Source organism: Rhinolophus sinicus, chromosome 4 (assembly GCF_057876585.1).
Source record: "Rhinolophus sinicus isolate RSI-liver-muscle chromosome 4, RSI-T2T, whole genome shotgun sequence".
Classification (NCBI taxonomy): Eukaryota; Metazoa; Chordata; class Mammalia; order Chiroptera; family Rhinolophidae; genus Rhinolophus; species Rhinolophus sinicus.
Window position 1 is genome coordinate 77,788,626 of NC_142504.1, and position 22,889 is coordinate 77,811,514.

At 42.2% G+C, this 22,889-nt stretch overlaps 1 protein-coding gene across 8 annotated transcripts in view; it reads right to left on the reverse strand.

Moving 5' to 3' along the window:
* Positions 1 to 22,889, reverse strand: part of SLC35D4 (solute carrier family 35 member D4) — a 114,564-nt gene that overhangs the window by 10,414 nt on the left and 81,261 nt on the right. For 3 of the 8 annotated variants that reach the window (XR_012498781.2, XM_074340237.2, XM_019741290.3), the window contains one exon: positions 7,517 to 7,581. The exons of 3 other annotated variants lie outside the window; for them this stretch is intronic. Coding sequence is in view for 2 of the 5 variants with exons in the window: in XM_074340237.2 (XP_074196338.2) it covers positions 7,517 to 7,581 (65 nt within the window). In the remaining 3 variants the exon portion in view is untranslated. Of the gene's footprint in view, positions 1 to 7,516; positions 7,582 to 12,559; positions 12,678 to 22,889 lie in introns of those variants that run through there. 2 more of the 8 variants (XR_016021149.1, XR_016021150.1) reach the window with 1 other exon arrangement.

Below are 22,889 nucleotides of genomic sequence, written 5' to 3' on the forward strand. Positions count from 1 at the left end.
AGCTTCCTTAGCAAAGGTCAACCTTTACCTTAAGCGAGCCATGTCCATGATTCTTATGCATCCAGGATAACATACCTTTGAAATGTCAGAGTAATTTTCTTTTCTAAGACCCCTCAAAGGCACAACTGCTGTCACCAGAGAACAAAATCACCAGAGCCTGAGACCACAGACCCCTCACTGTTATCTTGTTCCCCGCATACCATCTCTATGTGCTGTAAATGTTAGCGTAATTAGTAACTATCCTGTACCTACCGATGTAAGAGAATTGTTACTCCATTTTGCTTTTTACCCAACCTGAGAGATGTCTCCACTGTTTCTCCCACCTCCTGTATCTCCCACCAATGGATTTCATGTAGTACCTTCCTTATGTGTTCTTCTTTGATTCTAATGCATAAAAGGAACTTAAAAACCGCCATTTTTCGGAGAATTTTCTTAATCTGTTGCGAACTTGCTTTTGGGCCTGTCCTCAAAATTTGGCTGAAATAAACTTTTACAACACTTTTCTATCAGTTTGGACGTTCTTTTGTCGACAGATGGAATTCTTATACTTGCTCCCCTTTCTCCCATCTATATTCCAAACTATTTTTGTTTTTTTCTCTTTCCCTCACCAAAATATATGTGCCTAATATAATGTACCATTCCCCTGGGGACTTGCTGAGTGACAGTTCATCATCTGATAAATTACTCTCTGCTGAGAGGTAATAAGCAATAGTTGTTTAGGAGACCTTTCTTAGCATTTTAAAGAGGAGGGTGTAAATTTTTAAAATTTCAAATGGAAAACTGACAAATTTCAGACATTGTGATCCTAGATGCACTTTGCAGTGTGTTGGGAGAAGTTCCTCTTTCACCTCTAAATTCATTTTTTCCTATAAATAGACTTGGATGGTCTCTATGCAGTCCCCTAAAATTAAAGGCATAAGACATCGTTACTCAAAGAAGATGCAAGATCATTTTCTAAAGACTCTTGGTGTTAGTTAGGCTGATGGTAGGATCAGGTTCAAGCCGTCCTCATGCTGGTACCCGTGACCAGTGGCAGGCTCAGTGAATGACTGGCAAGGCCAGAAGGTGATCAGGAAATCCTCAGAACAAAGAGGTTACATTTTGATTATTCCTTTCTCTCCTTACAGCTAACCCATTCCAAAGAGAAGAGTGACTCCCCTAGTCTAAAACGCATTCATAAAAGAAGGCACCCATAATTAATTCCACTTGACAGAGACACAGTTCAGAATTTTTTCCTTGTTATTTTGTACGTGTTGAATCCTCTTTGTTGACATTTTGGAATAGAGGGACTTCGTATTCAATACATATCATAAAACTCTATTAATTACAAAGATGAATAATTAAATATTGATCTGGATATTTAAATTGCTGGGCTTGCCACAGCTTTGTTTTTATATCAACTAACAATCATTAGTTGGATAAGAGAAGTTGCTTTGAATGAAAGCCTTTAAAAATTGACCAACATTGGATACTTAGGTTTATAATTTTTCTTGGGTATAGATAGTATTTAGAAGGCTGGCCACTTGCTTATTCAGCAAGCGCTTAGTGGTAGGCAGAGAGAACAAAAGGTGAATAAAACGTGGTTCCTCTCCTGAAGGAGCTCACAGCCAGCAGGTAGATGGGGTGGGCACACGTAACTCAGCCTGATGTGTGCTGAACGGGCTGTACACAGAGGGTGTGGGAGGACTTGACACCTGCGCTGATCCAAATCTCTACTTAGGAGATAAGCAAGCTCCTGACATTTCAAATGGTGTTTTCTCCACTCATCACCATAAGCCTTTAGATCCGTGATTTCCAACTGGGGCAATTTTACACCTAAGGGGACATTGGGCAATATTTTGGAGACATTGTTTGGTTGTTACAACTGAGAGGGGTACTACTGACATCTAGTGGGGTGGGGCTTGGGTTTGCTGCTAAAAATCCTACAAGGCACAGGACAGGCCCCCACAACAAAGAATCACCTGGCCCCAAATGTCAACAGTACTGAGGGTGAGCGACCCTGCTTTAAATGACGACCTATTTTGAGCTCCTAAGCTGTTGCCCGCCCAAGAAGATGGACAATGACATGTGTACTCATCTTCTAGGTGGTGACTTCACTGGGGTCACAGGCTGTCTATAGCCTCAGAGCCTGGCAGGTACTTTTTGTGGCATGAATGAATATGCAAGCAAATGGATATGAGCATGTCAGCCTATACAGCGTTCTTGGTCTCAGCCAGCCGGGAGAGGGAGAGGCCGTCCTGACTCAGAAAGCCGATGTCCACGTGAGGGGGCAGCCTCTAGCCATTCGGGCAACCGCTGCCATGGGGAAATGCAGGCCCAACATAACAGCTGTTCCACATTTCCAGAAAAATCTGGAGATCTGGACTTTTATGGGGAAATAACCTGATTTCTAAATGTTGACTAATTATAGAGATTTGAAAACAAGACACAATAACATTCCAGGCAAACAAAACAGGCCTGCCTTTTGTGACGTCTGGCCAGTCTAAGCTCTCACAAGACAGAGACCAGGAGCTGAGAGCTGTTCACCTAGCCATGGCTTGCAAAACACTGAGTATGTAGATAATGCAGACCAGCTCTGTGCAAAAGACAGAAAATCTGAAATGCAGTCTGGCACTCCTCTTCTGGTGGTTCACTTTGTGGTTGGAAAATTCTTGGAGGCTGAAAACACACCATCCTTCAACTCAAGAGTTCTCAAAAATCAGGAAATTCCAACGTCAAGGTTCCTTTTGCAATCATCACACATGCAGTTGCTTTGATTTGGGCACACACAGCCTTTCTCTCCATTTTGTCCAGGGCACACCACAAAGTTCACAGTATGTGAAACAGCCTGGAGACCTGGCCTCTGACGGACTTTCTGCTGTAACATTCGGACAGCATTCCTCCCATTGAGTGCTATCTTACGTTCATTTCTCACACTCAGTTCAACACCTTGGTTTTTAGTTTTTGTTCATCTGAAATTCTGTACAAAATATGGTTGATGAAGGCTTATGTATAGGAAAGAATTTAGACTATCACTATGAAGGTTAAGACACCAAAATTTGGGGAACCGTCTCAGTCATGTACCAGGATATCTTGGCAATTGGGTTTTTGGATGCCAACCTGCCCACCATTTATGTCAGGCCTGCCCATAAAGACAGGTAGAGAAAGGAGAGAGCATAGGATTAGCTCCCTGCTCCACAGCCCCAGCTCTGCTTATAAATCGTCGTCTCACCTCCTGCCGCTCCAACCTTCCTTATCTCCTTTGAGCAAGAAGGGCCAAATCTCTTCCCCCTCAAGCTAGCTAAGCCTCTTCCTTCTGCACAAGGTCCAGTTTCAAGACAGTTCTGAGGTCTTCCTGATGACCCCATCCTCTCTCTCTCCTTCAGGCTTCACAATCATTGCACATTCAGACAATTACTATCCCATCCCACAAAGTATCTTGATGACTTCCCCTTCCCCTGAAAGCTCTTTGAGGGCTGGATGATGGCTTATGCCTCTTAATGACTTTCACATACTTTGCATACAGCGGTCACTCAATAAACATTTTTAGGAGACTAGTAGAATTATAATTTATAGTATTAAAACTCAAACACAATGAGATCTTTTTCGTACAAATGTCCCACTGGAATTCTTAGTTCACCGTGTCAACCCCTGAACAAGAACTAGGGCTGTCTTGTCCTGGGTAACGCTCCTTCTGTTTGCAATCATCTAGATGCTTTCTATAGATGATCACACTGGTCGGAGGAGGAACATTTAGGCCAATTTTTCTTCTACCTCCCGTAAGACCCACTTTTACCTCGACACTGTCTACACTGCTGGCAAATCCTTGGTGTTTCCCGAGTCAGTTCTAGGGAAGTACATGGCAGGTTATAGGGCCTTGGACACACACAGACCTGTGTTTAAATCCTGGTCCAATCACTTAGCAGCTCTAAAATCTTGGGTAAAATCGTTTAAATGTTTCTGGACCTCAGTTCCTTCATCTTTAAAATGGGGATAACTTGAAAGATTGTTGTGAAACTCAATGTGACAACATTAATGTAAAAATGTCTGAAACATAATAGTTGCTCAATAAGTCATTATTATTATTGAAAGAAAGAGGAGGAGGGACCAAAAAGAGGAAGAAGAAGAGCGTGTGGCAGTATTTCCTGATTTTTCTTTTTCTTCCATTTTTTCTTCTTGGGGCTGGAAATGCCCCCATTAGGGGCTCCCCAGAGGGATGAGGATGCCTTTTTCTGAATGCTGTGAGCAAAAAGATTCATTTCTGTCAGTCTGGGATGGTTTAGCTGTAGACCTGCCTTCATGCAAGGAGATGAGCAACTATAGCCACCAGAGGGGCAGCAATTTTCCACTTTTATCCAAGAATGGTTCCTGGCACGTATTAGGCCCACAACAAATATCTATTTATTGTATAAGCCCATGCCAGCCAATGCAACATGGGATGCAAAGTTACTTCCTCATCGTGATATTCAGGGTCTGGTCCTGCCCCTCACATTTATCCTGCAGGAATCTACTGACATTTAAAAATGACACCCTTGTATCTGTGGCTACTACAGCATCGGGGGGTTATTCACAAGAAGCCCTGGGAGAGGGCAGGCTGCCATGGGCACACCCAGGCAGCAGCACCAGCCCTCTCCAACCAGCACTGAGGTCTTTGAGTCAAACAGGTGACAATTCTGCAGGTCCAACTTGCAAACAAATGCAAAACACAAAAACCAAAACAAAAACCCAACTCTTAGGGCTGCTCTGATCCCAAGCATGAGGAAAAAACACCGATTTTCTAGAACTATGCCTTATCTGAGCAAAGCTACACAACAATAGGATTTTTCTTTCCATGATACTGGTAAATAAACATGAAAATCGATTCTACATCTTGTCTGTACCTCAATTGTTGAGTGCCATTCCAGGTGGGGGGATCTGCCAAACAACATATCAAAACGGGATTGGAAATAAGAATTATCTTAAAGTGGCCCTAGGCTTGTTTTTCTTTCTAAAGCAAAGGCAAGCAGACCAGTAAGCAGTCACAACAAATAGGAATTATTCTCAATAATGTGCTGTATTCATGATTCGGGCCAGGCAGCAGGCAGCTGTCAGAGGGAAGGAAAGCTGTGTGTCACCAGGACAGCAACCACGCAGGTGGGGCGAAGACCCAGCAAGGACTAAAGTACTTCTGGGTAATGAGGTGGCTTCATTTTGCCGACAACAGAGCCCATCTCACTGGCATATACATCCCTGCACCAAACATGCATTTTTCTCACCATTTAACCAAATTGTTATGACTTCTGGCAGGTGGCAAGAGTGGGAGTGGGAGATGAAAGACCTTTACTTTTACTTGATGCATTTCTGTATTGTTTTAAATGTCCCCCAAATAGAATGTATTACTATATAGTTTAAAAATACCTAAGTATATACCCCCCAAATGCAGCATGCCCATTGATAAGGGGAACCACAGGCAGTTTTAAGAATTTAAAATCACCATGACCCCCTCACCTCCCTCTCCCCTGCAGATGACAACCCAAACCCTCAGTGATGATGGCATCGAATGGTTTGCATACTGTAATTTGGAGGAGAGCAACGTGTTAACTTGGTCAGCTCTTCAATGGGCAGAGTCTGTGCAGAATATCCAGAGGTAGAACACACGTGATGGCTTCGTTCTGTTCCCAGTGTGGCTGTGACCACCTGGCCCTCGACCAGACCCACAGCAGGTACAGGGGCCCTAACAAGCTCAAAGGCTCTGTTTTCCTCTGTCACAGACAGAGAGCTCAGCGTCCTGTTTTTAAGGGACAAGTTGAGGAGCCCCAGTTGGGCTGTCATACTACGGCAGCAATGCATTCGAGCAGCCTCTACCTGTCCTTGTTACCAGTCGGTCAAATCCCCTTGTGACCACAGCTCTGAAGCCTATGGTGCAGGGCTGTGTGGCCTTTTCCAGGAGGTGTGACCTGAAGTTATCATCACAGCCACCACATCTATCTCCTTGGTAGCCACTCCACAGCCATTGTCCCGTGCGGCTGCCTCAGCCATCCTTCTCAAGTGGCCATGCGCTCAAGTCACGGCCCGCTTAACCCTCTCCCCCAGCTTTCTCCTGCATCCACTATGGAGCCCATATGCCTTGCAGGGGGCACTACCTTCTAGGAGAGAGGCAGACCCTGACAAGCCGAACAACGAATAAGCAAGGGAACAACTGTCAGAGCCCTCAGGAAGGAAAGAAACAAGGCGACGGGAAGCAGCTAGGGCAACTTACATAGAATGTGTTCAGGGAAGGCCTTTCTGAGGTCACAACGGGTGTGGAGACGTGGAGGGTGAAAAGTCAGTGGCCAATTGCAAAGCGGGGTGGAAAGCATTGCAGGACGAGTGGATGAGCCCAAAGCCGCTGAGGTGGGAATCTGCATGCCGTGGTCGAGGCACTGAAAGGCTCTCCCCTCCCCTGAGCTCCAGACCGATTTCGTCACCCACCTACTTACTGATATCTTGACTCTCATATAACGGGCAGCTCAGCCTTACCAGATCCAACGCAGCTCCTGATAACCCTCTACGCTCACCTTATAGAACATTGCTCTTCATATATTATTCCCCGTCTTGGTAAAGGGCCACTGCATTCTTTCCCTGCTCAGGCCCAAAACCCAGAGGTCATCCCAGACTCTTCTTTCTCTCAAATCCTGTTGCCTTTACCCTCAGTACATTGCAGGCATCCTACCACTTCCTACCATTTCCATTGCTGTCAGCTCAGTCTTAGCCATGTTGCACCTAGATCATTGCCACAACCCTTATTTGGTCTTTCTGCTTCCGCCCTGCCCCCTCTATAGCATATCCTCCACACAGCAGACAGAGGGATGCATTTTTAACATAGGGACATATGGCTCAAAATCCTGTTCGCTTCCCCTCTCCTCAGACTAAAGCCAAGCCCCTACAATGGCCTTTAAAACCCCACGTGGTCAGCTGCCAACTACCTCTCTTTCCTCATCGCATACTATTCTCCTTGTCACACTGCTCTGCTCACATCACTCCTCAAGCAGACCAAGTACACTCCCACCTCAGGGCCTTTACACTTACTGTTTCCTCCAATAACCCCATGACTCACTTCCTCACTTCCTTCAGGTCTCTGCTCAGATAGCACAGGGAGAGGCAGTGCTGTCTTTAAGTGAACGTGTGAGTGCATTCTCAACAAGGATGATTTTAAGCTTGTGCAAGAGAAAATAAATGGAAGGATCAAAGAAAAAAACCCAAACAAAGCTATATCTATAAAATAGCTGTTCCCCAATAGTGGTTACTCTTGTGTGGATGAGTGGCTGGAAGGTGTACTGGGCATGTTGTTGCCTGATCTTGCTGCTGGCTGTAGTAGGTTTAGTTACATTCAGCTTGTGAAAAGTCATCAAGTTGTGTATTCATGATATATGCATTGTTCGGAATGCATATTGAAATGTCAATAAAATATAGCCAACATATACACCTTTTCATCAACGTCTGAGAGCAAAAATTAGTATCCTGATGAAACCCAAACAACTAATTTTCATTTCCGCTCTCTGAGCAAATAAAGACTTACCATCCCACAGTTGCACTGGTCAGGATCACATCAAACAGCAATATTGATAAACCAGCTGTGATCACCTGCCGAAATAATGCCAACAAAAGGTCACCAGAGTGGTAGGATTTCAGTAACCTTCTCCAAAGTCATTTTTCACAAGCTTAGTTCAAGTGAATTCAGATCTCCGACATTAACATTTCTTTCCACTTCATGCCCTTTTCCCCCACGTACTTCCCAGTCTTCTGTATTTAGTGCTGTCTCTGAGCAAAGCATTTGGCATGGAAAATGCTAAATCCTAGTTTATTTGGAGGTGGGAATCTTCAAAGAAGCATTTAGTTTTCAAACTCTTTCAAGGGGAGGCACAGAGCCAACATCTCACTCATCTCTCCAGAGCAGGGGCACAGTAAGAACACTCATTTCCATCTTGTCTCAGCTGTGCAGAATTAATCCCCAAGGTCAGTTGTGCCCATTAACCTGTTCCTAGAGCCTCCAGATAAAAACTATCTGTCAACCTGCCTTTGCCTATAGCACTGTCTCCCTGTGTCCTAATGCCTCCGTCTTTCTGGCCCATGTCACACATTCTAAGAAATCAGGTGCTTCCTGGGGAAGGGAGCAATTAAATCATTAATTAATTGTTTGCAAATATCTAGAAGCCAAACAAGAGGGAAGAGGTCATCCTCACGTCTCTCTCAGCCAGACATTACAGAAAAGTCTCTTAGGAATGGCAGTAATGGGACTCAGACTATTGCGGTGCCTCTAAATAGTTGGCACAAAGAGTGTGTGTGAATCAAAGACCCAACTTTGTCAACACTTGGAATGTCTGCTTAGGAAAAGATGTTTTCCCCCCAGTAAACAGCTTCCATGGGGAAGGTCACCCTTAGGACTTGCTTTCTTGCAAGGAGAAGTAAGAAGCAGACTATATTGGGATGGGTCACTCAGGCTGGGTGCCCTCGGAAATGTCAACTACCATCTCACTGAAAGGGACTTCAATGCTGTCTTAGAAGCTTCTTCAGATCTCCAAGCGAGCAGATGGTCAGAAGGAAGGAGTCCACTTGATGACACTTATCATCATTCATTTAGCATCTCAAAAAAAGTCTGGCAACATAAACCAGGAACTCTCGGTACATATTTTGTGAGATTTGGGAACCTTTGTAGTCTACCCACTTGGGGTCACTTTCTGTTGGTTTCCTTTTATTGATCTGCAGCCAAAATCCTTGAAAACAAAAAGACGTGTGTTGTCTCCAGGAGCAAAAAAAGAAGTGGCAACAGGATCAAAGAGACAATTGCAAAGCAGAACCCAAAGGGAAAAGGGAAAGACATTTTTCAAAGTGCTGAGTGTGTGTGTGTGTGTGGGTTATCTTAAGGAGCAAGACAAATGGCACATGCTCTTCCACCCCACTCCTTTTTTGCTTTATTTAGAATATTTGCATCTATGGTGTAAATCAAATGGGGCTAAAATTTTATTATCTTGCAATGCAATTGCCTGGTTTTGGAAACAAGGTTGTACTAATCACATCAGTTAGTTCATCAGCTTCCCTATTTTCCTATAAAGTGTCAAGATGATCTTTACTGTGAAAACTCCTAGTGGGGGGTGATCTTAACGGCCACGGTTCTAATCAATCTTCTCTTTTCCTTTAATTCCAGGCTGCCATTTTCAGTTTTTCCAAATGTGTGTTTCATCTAAGTTTTCCAACTTACTACATTTAGCTTTTTGGGGAAATAGTATTTTATCTCATTTGTACTCTATTCATCACCTTCCCGTTTATTCTTCCTTTGTCATTTTCTTTTCCTTCCCCCCCCCCCCTTTCTTAGTCTTAACCAAAGTTAATCTTGTTCATCTCTCTTTACTTTTGCAACTTCTTGAGCATTTCCTGGGATGGTACCAATGGAGACGTATTTCTTGGAATTGCTGAAAAGGCTCCATTCAGCTGAAGGACTAGTGCTGGGGGCAGCTTGGAACACTTCACTAAATGTCTCTAGGCTCCTAATGCGTCACCATTGTCTCCATCTCCTTTACTCCTTTTCACCAGCTCTTTTTTGCCTTTTCCCCCTCCCCCAACTTTATTGAGGAATCCTTGACAAATATAATTGCATGTATTTAAAGTGTACAAAGTGTACAATGTGATGATTCGATACACATATATATTCACAACCTTCTTTGTTCAGTTTCTCTCCTTACACTCTGATTGCCTCTTTCATATGACTTTCAATCTAGTCTGTGAAGCTGACAGCTCCCACACCCCCTACAACAGTCACAGCCTAGCACTTGTGCCTCTGTGAGTTTCTTTAGCTGAGGAAGAAAATCTCTCTGCTGCGAGATAGACAGCTGGTCTGTTTGTTCCTATGAACTGCACTTTTTGCCAAGAAAAACACATCTTAAAATTTCCAAACCAGTCTTGAGTTGACAATAAGGTTGGGTTAGTAGCCACACCGGTGCCTTTGCCATCTGCTGCTTCCTGGAAATGTTTGTAGAGTCTTCTGCTTTTCTCCCGGGCCACTTTTTCAAACTTCTCTAAATTTTTATCTTGCAATGAACAAATGCGCTGCTGGCGGACTCACTGAAATTTCACAAATAGGTTTGTCTTTTTTCTGTGGAGAACGTATAGTGAACTTGTTTGCACTGTAGAGCTATGGTGATGTTAGATGGGTCACTTTTTAATCTATTTCCGTAAGAACCCTCAATTTCTTAGGCTTCTGTACTTTCTTTTATTTCCATCACTAGCCCTAGCAGTCAGCTGTCGTTTTGGAGACATATTTATTCTTTCTCTTTTTCTCTCTAACACAGACACACACACACACACACACTCACCAAAGTTCTACCACTTCAGAAAAGTGACTGCTCAAGGATGTGTAGCAGCTGACAACACCTGGCTGAGGAGCAGGTGGCACTGGGCAGTTGGTCAGCCTGACTTACCCACTAGGTGACTTACACTCACATATCCACCTCACCATGTATGAGGTTCAAATTCATGCTCCAGCATAGTGATGGATTTCTATATGCCGTGGGCTGCCAGGCCACTCAAGAACACTCAAAATTGTGAACGATAAATCTGCTCATGTCAAGAGCCCACTCCACTTGTACTTCTACAGAGGAACAAACAGAAGCTAAGAGGGGTTGACTGTGCGAGTCTGGGTACAGAATGTCTCATGCATAGTCACCTAGGGGTGGAACTAGAAGCTGGAAGGGACTCCCTAAGCTCAGAGGTGGGGAAACTGTGACCCAGAGATGGTGTGTGACTTGCTCCAGGGCTCCGGCTACTTCATGGCAGGGAGCTGTAGGACCAATGCCCTGACTCCCAAGCCAGCCTTCTCTCACAGCCAGAAACTCAAGAAGGGTCTACACAAGCTCCATCCAGCTTTTTTGAAAAAAGATTCGACTGAAAGCAGGGACTCAAATAGATATTTGCAAACCCATGTTCATGGCAGCATTATTAATAATAGCAAAAATTTGGAAGCAACCCAAATGTCCAATGATGGATGGATGGACAAGTGAAATGTGGTGTACACATACAATGGAATATTATTCAGCCTTAAAAAGGACGGAAATTCTGCAATACAGTACAATGTGATTGACTTTTGAAGATATTATGCTAAGTGAAATAAGCCAGACACAGAAGGACAAACACTGTATGATTCCACCTCTGTGAGGTACCGAGAGTAGTCAAATTCAGAGACAGAGTAAAATAGAGGTTACCAGGACCTGGGAGGAAGGGGGAATGGGAAGTCAGTATTTAATGGGTGCAGAGTTTCAGTTTGGGATGAAAAAGTCCTGGAGATGGATGTCAGTAAAAGAGTAAACTTTTTTTTTTGAAACCCCAAAGTGGCTAAAATCTACTCATGAAAAAGACTAAGTTACTCTTGGAACTTGACATTCAAGAGACACAGAAGTAGCTACCAATTACTGTTCTTGCTTCCAGAACGCCTTTTTAAAAATACCATTATTTCCCCAAAGAAGAAAGAGTCCTGTGCTCTGAGGAACGTCTCCTTGCACACGCAGATCTGAATCACAAACAGCAGGGCTGCCACAGGCAGAGCGATGCCAACAACAGCAGAACTCAATACATTGTGTCGGCAGCGGGGCTTTGAACTTCCTGGCTTTGTCAACGGATGTCACAACCTCCGTGTTATTTAAACAGAGTTTGGTATTGAAAGCAGATCAGGTTTGTTTTCTAAACATTCATTTCAACCCAAAGACAAATTTTCTGTTTGTTGAAAAGAAAATAAAGGGGAGGGGTTGTTACTGGGAACCTGCCAGATAGTCATGTATTGGGGGGGGGGAATCAGAGATTCAGGCTTGTTGTTTGTTATTGACTTGTTGTTGTTTAAATACATATGGCTTTTTAAAAAAAGTGACTGCAGCATGCACAGAAGGCCCTGCACCGTAACTGCCTTAGTGACAGCCATGCACCCCCTCCCCCCAACATACACTTAAACTGGTTGTCGTTTTTAAAAACGGTTTCATACCATCATCTTGCCTTTGCTCAGCAAGTTCTCTTTGCCTGGAATATTTCACAGGCATACCCATGAAATTCTTACTCACCTTTTGAAAATCCATTTCCAGAAAACTTTTCCTGAACCTGCCTGGCCCCCATCCACACATCTGAGCGGATCAGGCACTTTTGGGGGCTTCCATAACCCGTTGCCATTGCAATGCCAAACTCCACTGCACTGTGTGGTCTCTCCAACCAGGATATGCACTATTCATCTTTGTATGTCTGGGGCCTAACAACAGAGACTTGCATGTGGTAAGTGCCTGATACAGTTTATGGAACTGCACTAGCTCATCAGAGCTGGTTATATAACCCCAAAAGTCACCATATTGTTCATTTTAAAATTAGAGACAATTGGAACCTAGACCTGAGAACCACAGGGACACTTTCTCTGCCCCTCATCTCTGCTTCTTTGACCAATTACGTCTATGGGGCTAGAAAGAGCTCCACAGAGAGGATCTGAGACTGGCTTATGGGTTCTAAGTCCAAAAATGCCAGGGAAGAGTCTGATTGGCTCCTGGACCAACTGACTAGACCGGAAGCAGAGTAATATGAGCACATGGAAGTTTACCCTTGAACTTCATGGTTGGAATGGAGAAAGGAATATTTCCCTGGTGGAAGGTAGAGAAAGTGCTGGGCACACAGAACAGATGTCTTCCATAGCCTTCTCATCGACAACCTCTGGGAGCCTGTAGGGAATGCAGAATTTTAGGCCCCATGTCTACCGAGAAATGTCTACTGGAATAGATCCCCAGGTGATATGCATGCACATTAAAATGTGAAGAGTTCTGTTCCACCCCCTCCAACTCCAGCACTGTCTCAAGACCTACTCTGTCCAGCTGGTATTGCCACATCTCCGAGGAAGGGCAGACTCTACCTTCCTCACAAGCTACAGAGCTGGAGGCGTGTGTCAGACTGTGTCACCTAATCACATATGAATATTACTAACCCAGGCTTCCTTTTAGGTAAAAAAAGAGTAAATCTAACAAAAATTTACAATCTGAGAGCAGGCTCTCTTCTTTCCCTAGGAGCCAAGGAACCATTCCAAGTCCACCAGACAGAAATCACAGCTAAGGCTGAGAACTCTATTTAGCATTTAAAAAATATTCAATGAACCCTTATTACCGATCCCATGATTTATTACTGTGATTGGTGTAATTATTAATGACAGACAACTCATGCTAAACCCTGGGCATGGCTGTTAATAGTATTTGGTATCACCTCATTAAAATATACAATGAGCCATTCATTTTATCAGGTATCAGAAAAACAACACTTAGCATAAAATCAATGGGATTGAGAATATAGGTGAGAAACAAAAAGAGATTAGGATCATGTGAAGGAAGGATAAAGTTTAAACCTAGAGAACCCTTAGTTGACTTTTAACAAGCTCCTGCATTTTACAAAAGAAACAAGAGAATAACATTAGAGACAAAAAAATGACATGAATATCCAGTTCGTGGAAGGCAAGTGAGGAAAGTAACCAAAATTTAGAGGCATAAACTGTTCCAGATTGACATCAGACTCTGCAGTGTTACATATATGAGCTCATGTGCTGCTCTCAACATCCATGCACAGAGGGTGTGTAGTCCCATTTTACAGATGCAAAAACTGAAGCTCCCAGAGGTTAAATACCTTGCTCAAAGCACACAGTCACAACAAGGGAAGAGTTGAGACTAACACCCATATGGCCTCGTTCCTGTGCCAATCCTCCTTTTCCAAGACTAAGCTACCCTTGGTGGTAGCTTTGCTTTACCCTGGAGGTATCCCCTTGGCTAGGTAGTTTTCAACCCTGGCCACACATGAAAATCTCCTGAGGTTTGAAAACAAAACAAAGTACTGTGCTATGTCGATCAAATCGGAATATCTTATAATGTGGCCCAGGTATCAGCATAAAAAAAAATCCCCTAATGATTCTCATATGAAGCTAAGGTTGAACCTGTGATTATTGAACTTATTAGTTTTAGCACAAGTATCCATAAAATTGCCAAAATTCATAGAACCACTCGAAAACATTGATGAATAGGCCAGAACCTGGTCAAAAAGACATCATCATTACTGTCACCACTACCACCACTGCAGACATCATTTACTGCACCATTTTACATTCCCTCCAGCAGTGTATGAGGGTTCCAATTTCTTCACACCCTTTTCTTATCTCTCTCTCTTTTTTTTCTTATAGGCATCCTACTAGGTGTGTAGTAGCTCATTGTGGTTTTGATTTGCATTTCCCTAATGGGAACATCTTTTCATGAACTTATTGGTCATTTGTTCATCTTCATGGGAAAACTGTCTATTCAGATCCTTTGCTCATTTTTAAATTGAGTTATCTGTCTTTTTACCGTTGAGTTATATGAGTTCTTTATACATTCTAGGTACAAGTCCCTTATCATACATATGATTAATCTATGGGTTGTCTTTTCACTTTCTTGATGGTGTCCTTTGTAGCACAAGAGTTTTTAATTTTGCTGAAGTACAATTTTTTTTCTTCTGTTGCTTGTGCTTTTGGTGTCAAGACTGCATTCTGAGTAGCAAGGAATTCTAAATCGCTATTCCACTGACACCTTAACTAACACTATACATGTATCATACCATTGTACCATGGTTTCCTTTTTGTAGAGCCATTCGTTTATTCTACCTTCAAACATTTATTTTCTATTTTAGAACATGACTGCTCTATCCAAATTATGTTCTACATTATTTGATTTATAATGAGTTTCCAATGTGATTTTAGGAAAGTAGCCAATATCATGCTATGTGATATGAATCTGAGATTTTGTGATTCAATAGAAATCTGGGGCTTAGAAGATCTAATAAACATATATAGCAGATCCTCAAATAACATTGTTTTGTTCAACATCATTTTGTTATAACACTGATAAAAAGAAAAAAAAATTGATTCCCAGCTGGGATCATTGTCTGTGTGGAGTTTGCACATTCTCCCGTGTATGGTTTTTCTCTAGGTACTCTGCTTTCCTCCCACATCCCAAAGATGTTAGGTGAACTGGCATGTTTAAATTGTCCCAGTACGAATGAGTATAGGTGTGTGTGAATGGGCCCTGAGATGGAAGGGCGTCCTATTCTGGGTTGGTTTCCGCCTGTGACCTGAGCTACTGGGATAGGCTCTGCAACCCTGAACTGGAATAAGCAGATTAGAAAATAATTATTTTACTTGTTTTTATTAATCTTTCTTAAATGTATGGATAGCTCACATTTACTTCAATGTTTGATATTAAAAGTGTTTGGAGTATTTATTTAGAAGTTTGGTGATGTCTTTGTGACCAGGAATATGCCATAGGAACTTAATTCTTCTATATACAATTAGCTTAGGGTAAATTTGGTTTTGTTATATGTCATTTTGCTTCAAGTCACAGTTTCCAAGAAGCGTCAATGATGTTAACTGAGGACTTACTGTATATTTAATGAAAGAGTCTAGAAAACTTCATGTAGTAGTTCTCCAAATATATTCATAGTAATTTTGAAAAGATTGGTGACCAATTCTTTAAAGTAGAAATAGAGGAATGGAGTATTGATATCCAATCTCTCCCCTAAATTTCAACACTACAAAGGTGTCATTTCATTGTCTATTGGTATTCATAGTTTCAGTTGAAATGTCAATTGTTTCTTTAAGGTAATGTCTTTTTTCTCTCGTTGATTTTAAGATTTTCTCTTTATCTTTGATTTTCAACAGTTTGACTGGAATATGCTTATGTATGGTTTTCTCTGTATTTTTTGTTTGTGGGTTGATGTCTTTCAGCAGTTTTGGAAAATCCTCAGCCATTCTCACTTCAAACATTGATTCTCCCCACTCTTTAACTTCTAGAACTCCAGTTACACATATAGTAGACTTTTTGAAAATTCCTCCATGTATCTATGCTTTGTTCTGTTCTTTCCGTTCTTTTTCCATCTTTATGATTCACTAATCCTGCTACACTGTGTCCAGTCTGCTCTTAGACCAATCCAATAAGTTATTAATTTCAGATATATTTTTTTCAGTTCAATAATATTTTATTTTTTATATTGAAATTTGAAAAAAACGAAAAATTTCCCATAATTTAATTAATTTTGTCCTCTAGTTTCTTTAATATATTATTCATAGTCATTGTTAAGTTATTGCTAGCATCAACATCTGGATCATTGGTAGTTTTGTTTCTATTACTTTCTTCCACTTGATTATTAGTTATGTTTTCCTGACTCTTCCCACGTCTATAACTTTGACTGTATGCTGGACATTGTGTATAAGACAACTGTAGAGGCTCCCACTGATAGCTTCCACCAGAAGTGTTACCCTTTTCCTTACTATGATGATAGGCTCAATGCAATCAGGGATTGAGTGAATCAGAGATGGGCTACAGCTCTAGTAAGGCTCAGTTCACCTCTACTTTATCTAGTATTTCAGGTATGGCCTTCCTAGACTTGTGCTTATAAGCTTGGTGGATCGCTGTTGCCTCATCCCTGAAAGTTCTGCTTTTCAGAAGTTTGGCCCTAGCTTTTTAGCTTCCCATACCACACAGTTTCAAAATCTGGCAATTGTACATTTGCTGTAGGCCCCTTCTTCTAGCAGGATTTTGTCTCCTAAGTACCCCAAGATATGAAAGTTTTCACTTTGCCTTTCTGAGCCAGCCTGCAGCCTCTTGTACTGTCCTCAGAACACAGTAAATGTCTCATGGGAAAATTGGACTTGTCTTTGGGGCTCCTCTAGTTTCCAATCCATCATGTCAGTTCTACACAACTGCCAAAAGCTCTGCTAGTTTCTTTTTCCTGCACAATATTTCCTCTTCTTGGTCAAATCAGATCCTTAGCTCACACCCAGAACTAACAAATATCCTCCCCTTCCCCAACCTCCACGAAAAAAATAGCCTGTGTTGCTCAGTATACCTACAAAGAGTTCTTCTTTTTCTGGAGATTTATTTAATTTAGTTATCACCACTTTCACAGATCTCCAATTTCTTTAAAAATATAATTTTTGCAATTTGTTTTCCATCTAGTTATATCAGTTGAATGTTGGCCTGTCAGAACATACGACATTCTACTCTGAAGCAAAAGGTTTCCCTTTATTATGTAGATTTAATAAAATAAAAAAAAGACCCAGAGAGATTGTCTAAGCCACTAGTTTTCAAACCAGGCTGGGCCAACCACTATTTCCCTAGAGCCACTTTGGACGTCATGGTGAGGATCTGTGGGAGGCTTTATTTGATTGGTTCTGAACATCTATCTTCCTGGTCAGTGATAATATTAATTCATCATTACAATTTTAATTAGCTTTTTTTGGTTGTTGTTTAAATCTTAGTCTAGGACTTTGTATATAACAGCCTGGGGCAACAGGACTTTTTGAAGGGCACAGTCTCTCTCTTCAGACTGGGGTTCCAATATGATGCAACTGATGATGATACGAAGACAGGCTGGAGGTGAGGGGAACATACAGTTTCTGCTCATGATACAGTTTTCTCTGCCTGTGGGAGAGAAAACTCTTTTGCCTTCTGTCCTTTCCCTCTCCTCCAAAGTTTACTCAGATGGGAAGAATTATTCATCTAATTATATATTTACTGAGGCTCATTACACCACTTAGTGGGATTCTAGTGCTTTAAAGGCAAGAACCCAGACTCCACATAATTTCTTTCTCCTGTTGAATCCATGCAATAAACTTCTCTTCACTCTGTCTCCACCTGTTGGGGGTGGGAATGGAGGAAGCCAGGCCTCCTATAGGAGCAAATGCCTTAAGTTGCTAAACCAAGGTTGATTTTTTTTTTCAACTAAACTTTGTTTCCCATTTGCCTACTATTCCTTGTCCATACGTTCTCTTACTCTATATCTGAAGAAGGGAGGAGGAGTGGGTAGTAGAGTTCAAATACTAAAACTCTGAACTTTTTAATACATGTTATGTCATAAAAAGACCTATGTGTCTTTTTACACCATCTGACAGTGGTCCTTGGGTTATAACTTCAGAAATCTGTGGACCTTTGGGCCTTTACTCTTGGACTTGCAATCTTCCTAGCACAGTCATGCAGAAGGTGTTAACTCTTCCTCGAGTTGGATGCCAGACTTTTCTCATTAGTACTCACATTTCTCAAGCGGCCATATTAATATCATGTCTGCTGAAGTGGTATTTCCTGGTACCTTTGGAGGGTTTCTACCTTTTATCTATCTCTGTAGGTGTTCCACTTCAGCTCATCCCAACATACCTGATTTGGTTGGATTTTATATGTTTTATTTGCTTTATAACTTTCTTTAAATAAAAGAGCTCTAAAATTTGCCAAGTATTACTCCTTTCCAAGTAGTATAAAGAGCCAAATAATGTAGACATACTTAGAACATTCCATTGTAGAAGACAAATGAGGGAATTGAGGCTACCCTATTTTCCCCTCAAACTCAATTCAGTGGCAGCCCGGTGTAAAATCAATATTCTTCATTCTAGTACTTTTTAACTTTCTCGTTTTCATTTTACTCAGTAAGTGTACTCACCTACTGTCAAACTCACGTTTAGAATGATGAATTTCTTCCAAAGTTATTTTTTAAACGTTCGTCCTACTGATTAAAAAGCTCTATTAGTCTCCCAAGTTAAGCAGTACGCTGTGCTTCTGGAAAGGAAGGGCGTGTGGCTAAGTATTTTTATTTTCTAAGTTGTCTTGATTCACTCAAAGGGAAGATCTAATCTCTGCAGTTTATTTTTAGAAATGAAATGAATTTAAGCTCAAAGAAGCTTTACATAAAGGCACCATAATTATCCTTACGCCAAGGCTGTGGGGATTTGTTCTTCTCCTTCTGCTCTAACAATACCTTCAATTGTTATACTTAGCAATAATGGAGGTGAAAGAATACATTTTGCCAAAAAAACAACATCAAGACCTCCTTGCAATGTTCAAAGATAGGAAATGTGGTGTCCATTTAGTAAAAACCCTCTTGCTACCTTCGACCAGCCGTCTTCCTTAATCCCAACAATTCCTGAAGAAGTATCAGTGGGGAGAAGTGAGATCACGATGTCAAGGTCTGTCCTGGCTCTAGGTGTGGTCACACTGAGTTGAACATGACCAGAGAGCGAGAACTCCTTAGACATGTACAAAGCTTGCTCAACGTTCGCTTCACCAATTCAATTCCATCTAAAGGATTTCTATAAACCATGAAGACTTTCTAGTGACTTGCCACACAACTCTTGGCACTCACTGCAAAATGTCAATAGGTCACCTGTGAACACTTCTGTTACAGACTGAATTGTGCTCCCCCATCCCCGCAATTTGTATGTTGAAACCCAAATCTCCAATGTGATGGTATTTGGAGATGGGGACCTTTGGAAGTTAATTAGGGTTAGATGAGATCATGAGGGTGGGGTCCTCATGATGGGATTAGTGCCCTTATAAAAAGTGGCCAGAAAGCTTACTCTAGTGCACTCTTGCACTCGCACTCTCTCTTTCTCTCTCAATCTCTCTCTCTCTTCTTCCCATATGAGGACACAGCTAGAGGGCAGCCATCTGCAAACCAAGGAGAGAGTCCTCATTGGACACCAACCTTGCTGACACCTTGATCTTGGACTTCCCAGCCTCCAGAACTGTGAGAAATAAATGTTTGTTGTTTAAGCCACCCAGTCTATGGTATTTTGTTATGGCAGCATGAGCTAAGACATTATCCCCTGCTCTTTTGGAGAGTTTAAACAATGAAAGTTAAAAAAAAAAACCCAAAAAACAATGACTACCTATTTCAGAATCAAAACTGACTTAAAAGTGAAAAAGGAAAATGGCCTTGAGTTATTGCTGAAATGAAGCTGAACCCAAATTACATTCACTGAGCACCACACTAGGCATTAGAGAGGAAAAAATGAAAGGCAAAAACCTGCCTTTATGGCATCTCTATGCTAGATTAGCTGATTCTAGAGGTCACTAAGCAAATGACTTCAATATAATATGCTAAGTGCTAATATATGGCTATACTCTGAATGTTATGGGAACGAGTGCCACAGAGAGACGATGCCATGCTAATTTTGAAGGACAAATAAGAATTATCTGGTGAGGAATGGTGGGAAGGAATTTCTACATAGAAGGAACAGCATTAATAAGCTCATCAGAGTCACAGAGTATTAACTGAAGTGCAAGGGGTGAGGTGGTAGTGGCCATCATTAAAGCTGAAGGAAACCTGAAGAGAAGAAAAAAATCAATAGCTAGAACAAAAAATCATTTTTCTAGCAAGGTATTTAAAAAATCCCATGGAGAATCCTATTCACTTCAAGACAATGGGCAGTTAGTCCCAGGACAACTGGGCATGTAATTTTATCAGCAAGCCAGAGGTAATCCTTGACTTGGCCTTCAAAAGAGTTTATCCCAATCCCGTACACATCTGTCTATGTACCATGGCTGTGGGAGAACAGTGGGGTAGCACTCTGAGAGTCCTGGGTGTTCCCCTGCAGTGTGACAAACTCACAGAGTAGCCTCAAGCAGGCCAATTCCCTTTCTGGATTTCCGTTTCCTCCTGTACAAGATAAAGGAATCATCTATGAAGTATTTCTCAGGGATTGAATTTTATTCTTTCACTTAATATCTTTTTTTGAAGACAGCAGGGGCAATTTTATCCATTCCCTGACTTGTCCCAGTGAGAATTTTCAAGAAGCTTAAAAAGATAGCCATTACAGACAAAATATATCAATTAGAAATCGATAAGAAAGATGAAGGAAAGGGTTTGAAAACAAGGAAAGGAAGGCAGAGATGAGGCCATTACCACAAATCCACGCCAGGGATGTCTGCCTACATAGCAGGGAGGGGGCTGCACAGAGCAGGGGAGGGGGGAGTGCATGAGTTCAGCTGCATGCTTTCTGGTAGCCAAAGCCAAGACGGTACATGTTGGTCACATACTGGGTATCCCTAAGATACAGGAACACTGACTGTTTGGGAGAAGCCATTTATGCCAGTCTCCTACGTTTAAAATGAAAATGTAGTTACAGACATTCAAATATATGTTCCAAAGAAACCAGAGCAGTTAACTTAGTAAATCAGTCTCCTGCCAGAAGGCCCCGTGTAATGACCCAGCATGAAGATTTGTCTCTATGGAATTTATGAGGTACACCCCTTTAGGAAGCTGAAAACAGAGAAATCTGAACCACGGTCTTGCCCTGGGTTCCATGACAGGAACCAGAAAGCGTAAGCACAGGGTGCTGGTGTGGGCCCACCCCTCCTCTGGGTGCAGCCAGGAGCCCATCAGACACCCTCCTCCATCAAGAAGACAGTGCTCAGCAGTGGCAACTTTTCACTGAAAAAATGATAAAACCTATGGCCCCAGGCACATGTAAAGATTTTGAAAGCAATAAGCACGTATTTCAGAGCGCCCTGGAAGTACCCCAAGGAACTTGATTTATTCATTACACAGTAAGAACCTGCAGATTGTCTTATTGTGTCGGGGCGCCAGCAATACACCTGGGTGGCCCTGCTGCATTTCAGTTGGTTATCTCGTAAGCATCTATTCCACGTGATACAAAGACTTAGGCTCTGGTCTCTGCAGCAGAAGAACTCACATTCTAAGAGTGCTCTTGACGGCCTGTTGGACAGACCAGGACACCCTCAGTACTTCAAACAACACCACAGGACCAGCCCTCTCTCCTAGTGGTCTCAAAGGTCACATCTCTTCAAACTCAGGAGGTCACCTCACCTGGGACCTCCTGTGCTCTCTCCCCTAATGAGACCCACCTCATCGCTACTTCTATCTTCTTTCTTTCAGATACAGGTTTCAATCAATTTTCTGGTTCAAAATCCTCAGACTCAGGTTTAAGCTCTGTAAAAGCAAAGATGCAGCTATTTTCATCAAATTTAGGGGCATGTTGCAGCCCATTTTATTTTTCAGTTATCATTTCTTAAATAGGTAATACAATCATGATTCTGAAACCAAACACTAAAAATACACAGTGAGGCATCTTCCTGCCTCCCAGCCCCCCATCTGCTCAGTTCTCAGTTCCCACAAAGGCCATCAAGTTTCTCATGTATTAAAGTTTCTTTATGCTTATGTAAGTGAATATGACTACAGAGTCCGTTTTTTGTTTTTTAATTTTCTACAAAAGCTAGCACATTATACATACAGTTTTACTGTTTGCATTTTTCATTTAGTAATATATCTTGGAGACCTTTCTCTGGTTGTACACAGAAAGTGCCACGGTTTTTTATTTTGTTTTGTTTTGTTTTGGGTCAGATGGACCCCAGTCCCTTACTGATGAACACTGGGATTGTTTTCTGTCTTTTGCTTCTATAAATAATGTTGTTTAACAACCCTGCATGTGCCATTTTAGACTGGTGGAAACAGGTAAAGGGTAAGTTCTCCGAAGTGGAAGTGTCAGTTCAGAGGGTGTACATGTCTGTAAGTCTAATAAACACTGCCAAGCACCTTTCCACTGGGTTGAGACAATTGACATTTCTACCAATAAGGAACAGAGTGCCTGCTCCCTCCACAGCCTTGTCAACCAACTATGTTGGCTTTTTAAACTTAGAATCACCTTTCCAGACAGAGGCTCAACCGGTGTAAATGCAGCCAGGCTGGAGGTGGCAGTAGAACCATGGCTCAGTGCTGGCTTCTGGAGGCCCAAACAGCAAAGGCAGAAACAGTGGAAGGTCTCCGTGGGTCTCGGGCAGGCTCTTGGTTCGTGGCTATCGCAACACTGTGGTGACATACCCTGTAAGCACCACGGGAGCAGGACTGTGACTATCTGAATCACTGCTGAGTCCCCAGTGTCCTACAGGGCCCAGAACCTACAAATGGTCAGTAAGTATCTGCTGAATGAATAAATGGACCCAGGTGGCCAGTGGGGCCCCGTAGAGAGGGCAGGAACCAAAGGCACCTTTCTGGGCATAGAAGAGAACTTGTGAGACACTGGAGACACTGAGATGGGGCTTCTCCCTGGGAAGCACACTCCCAGGATACTAGGGGGAAGGAGT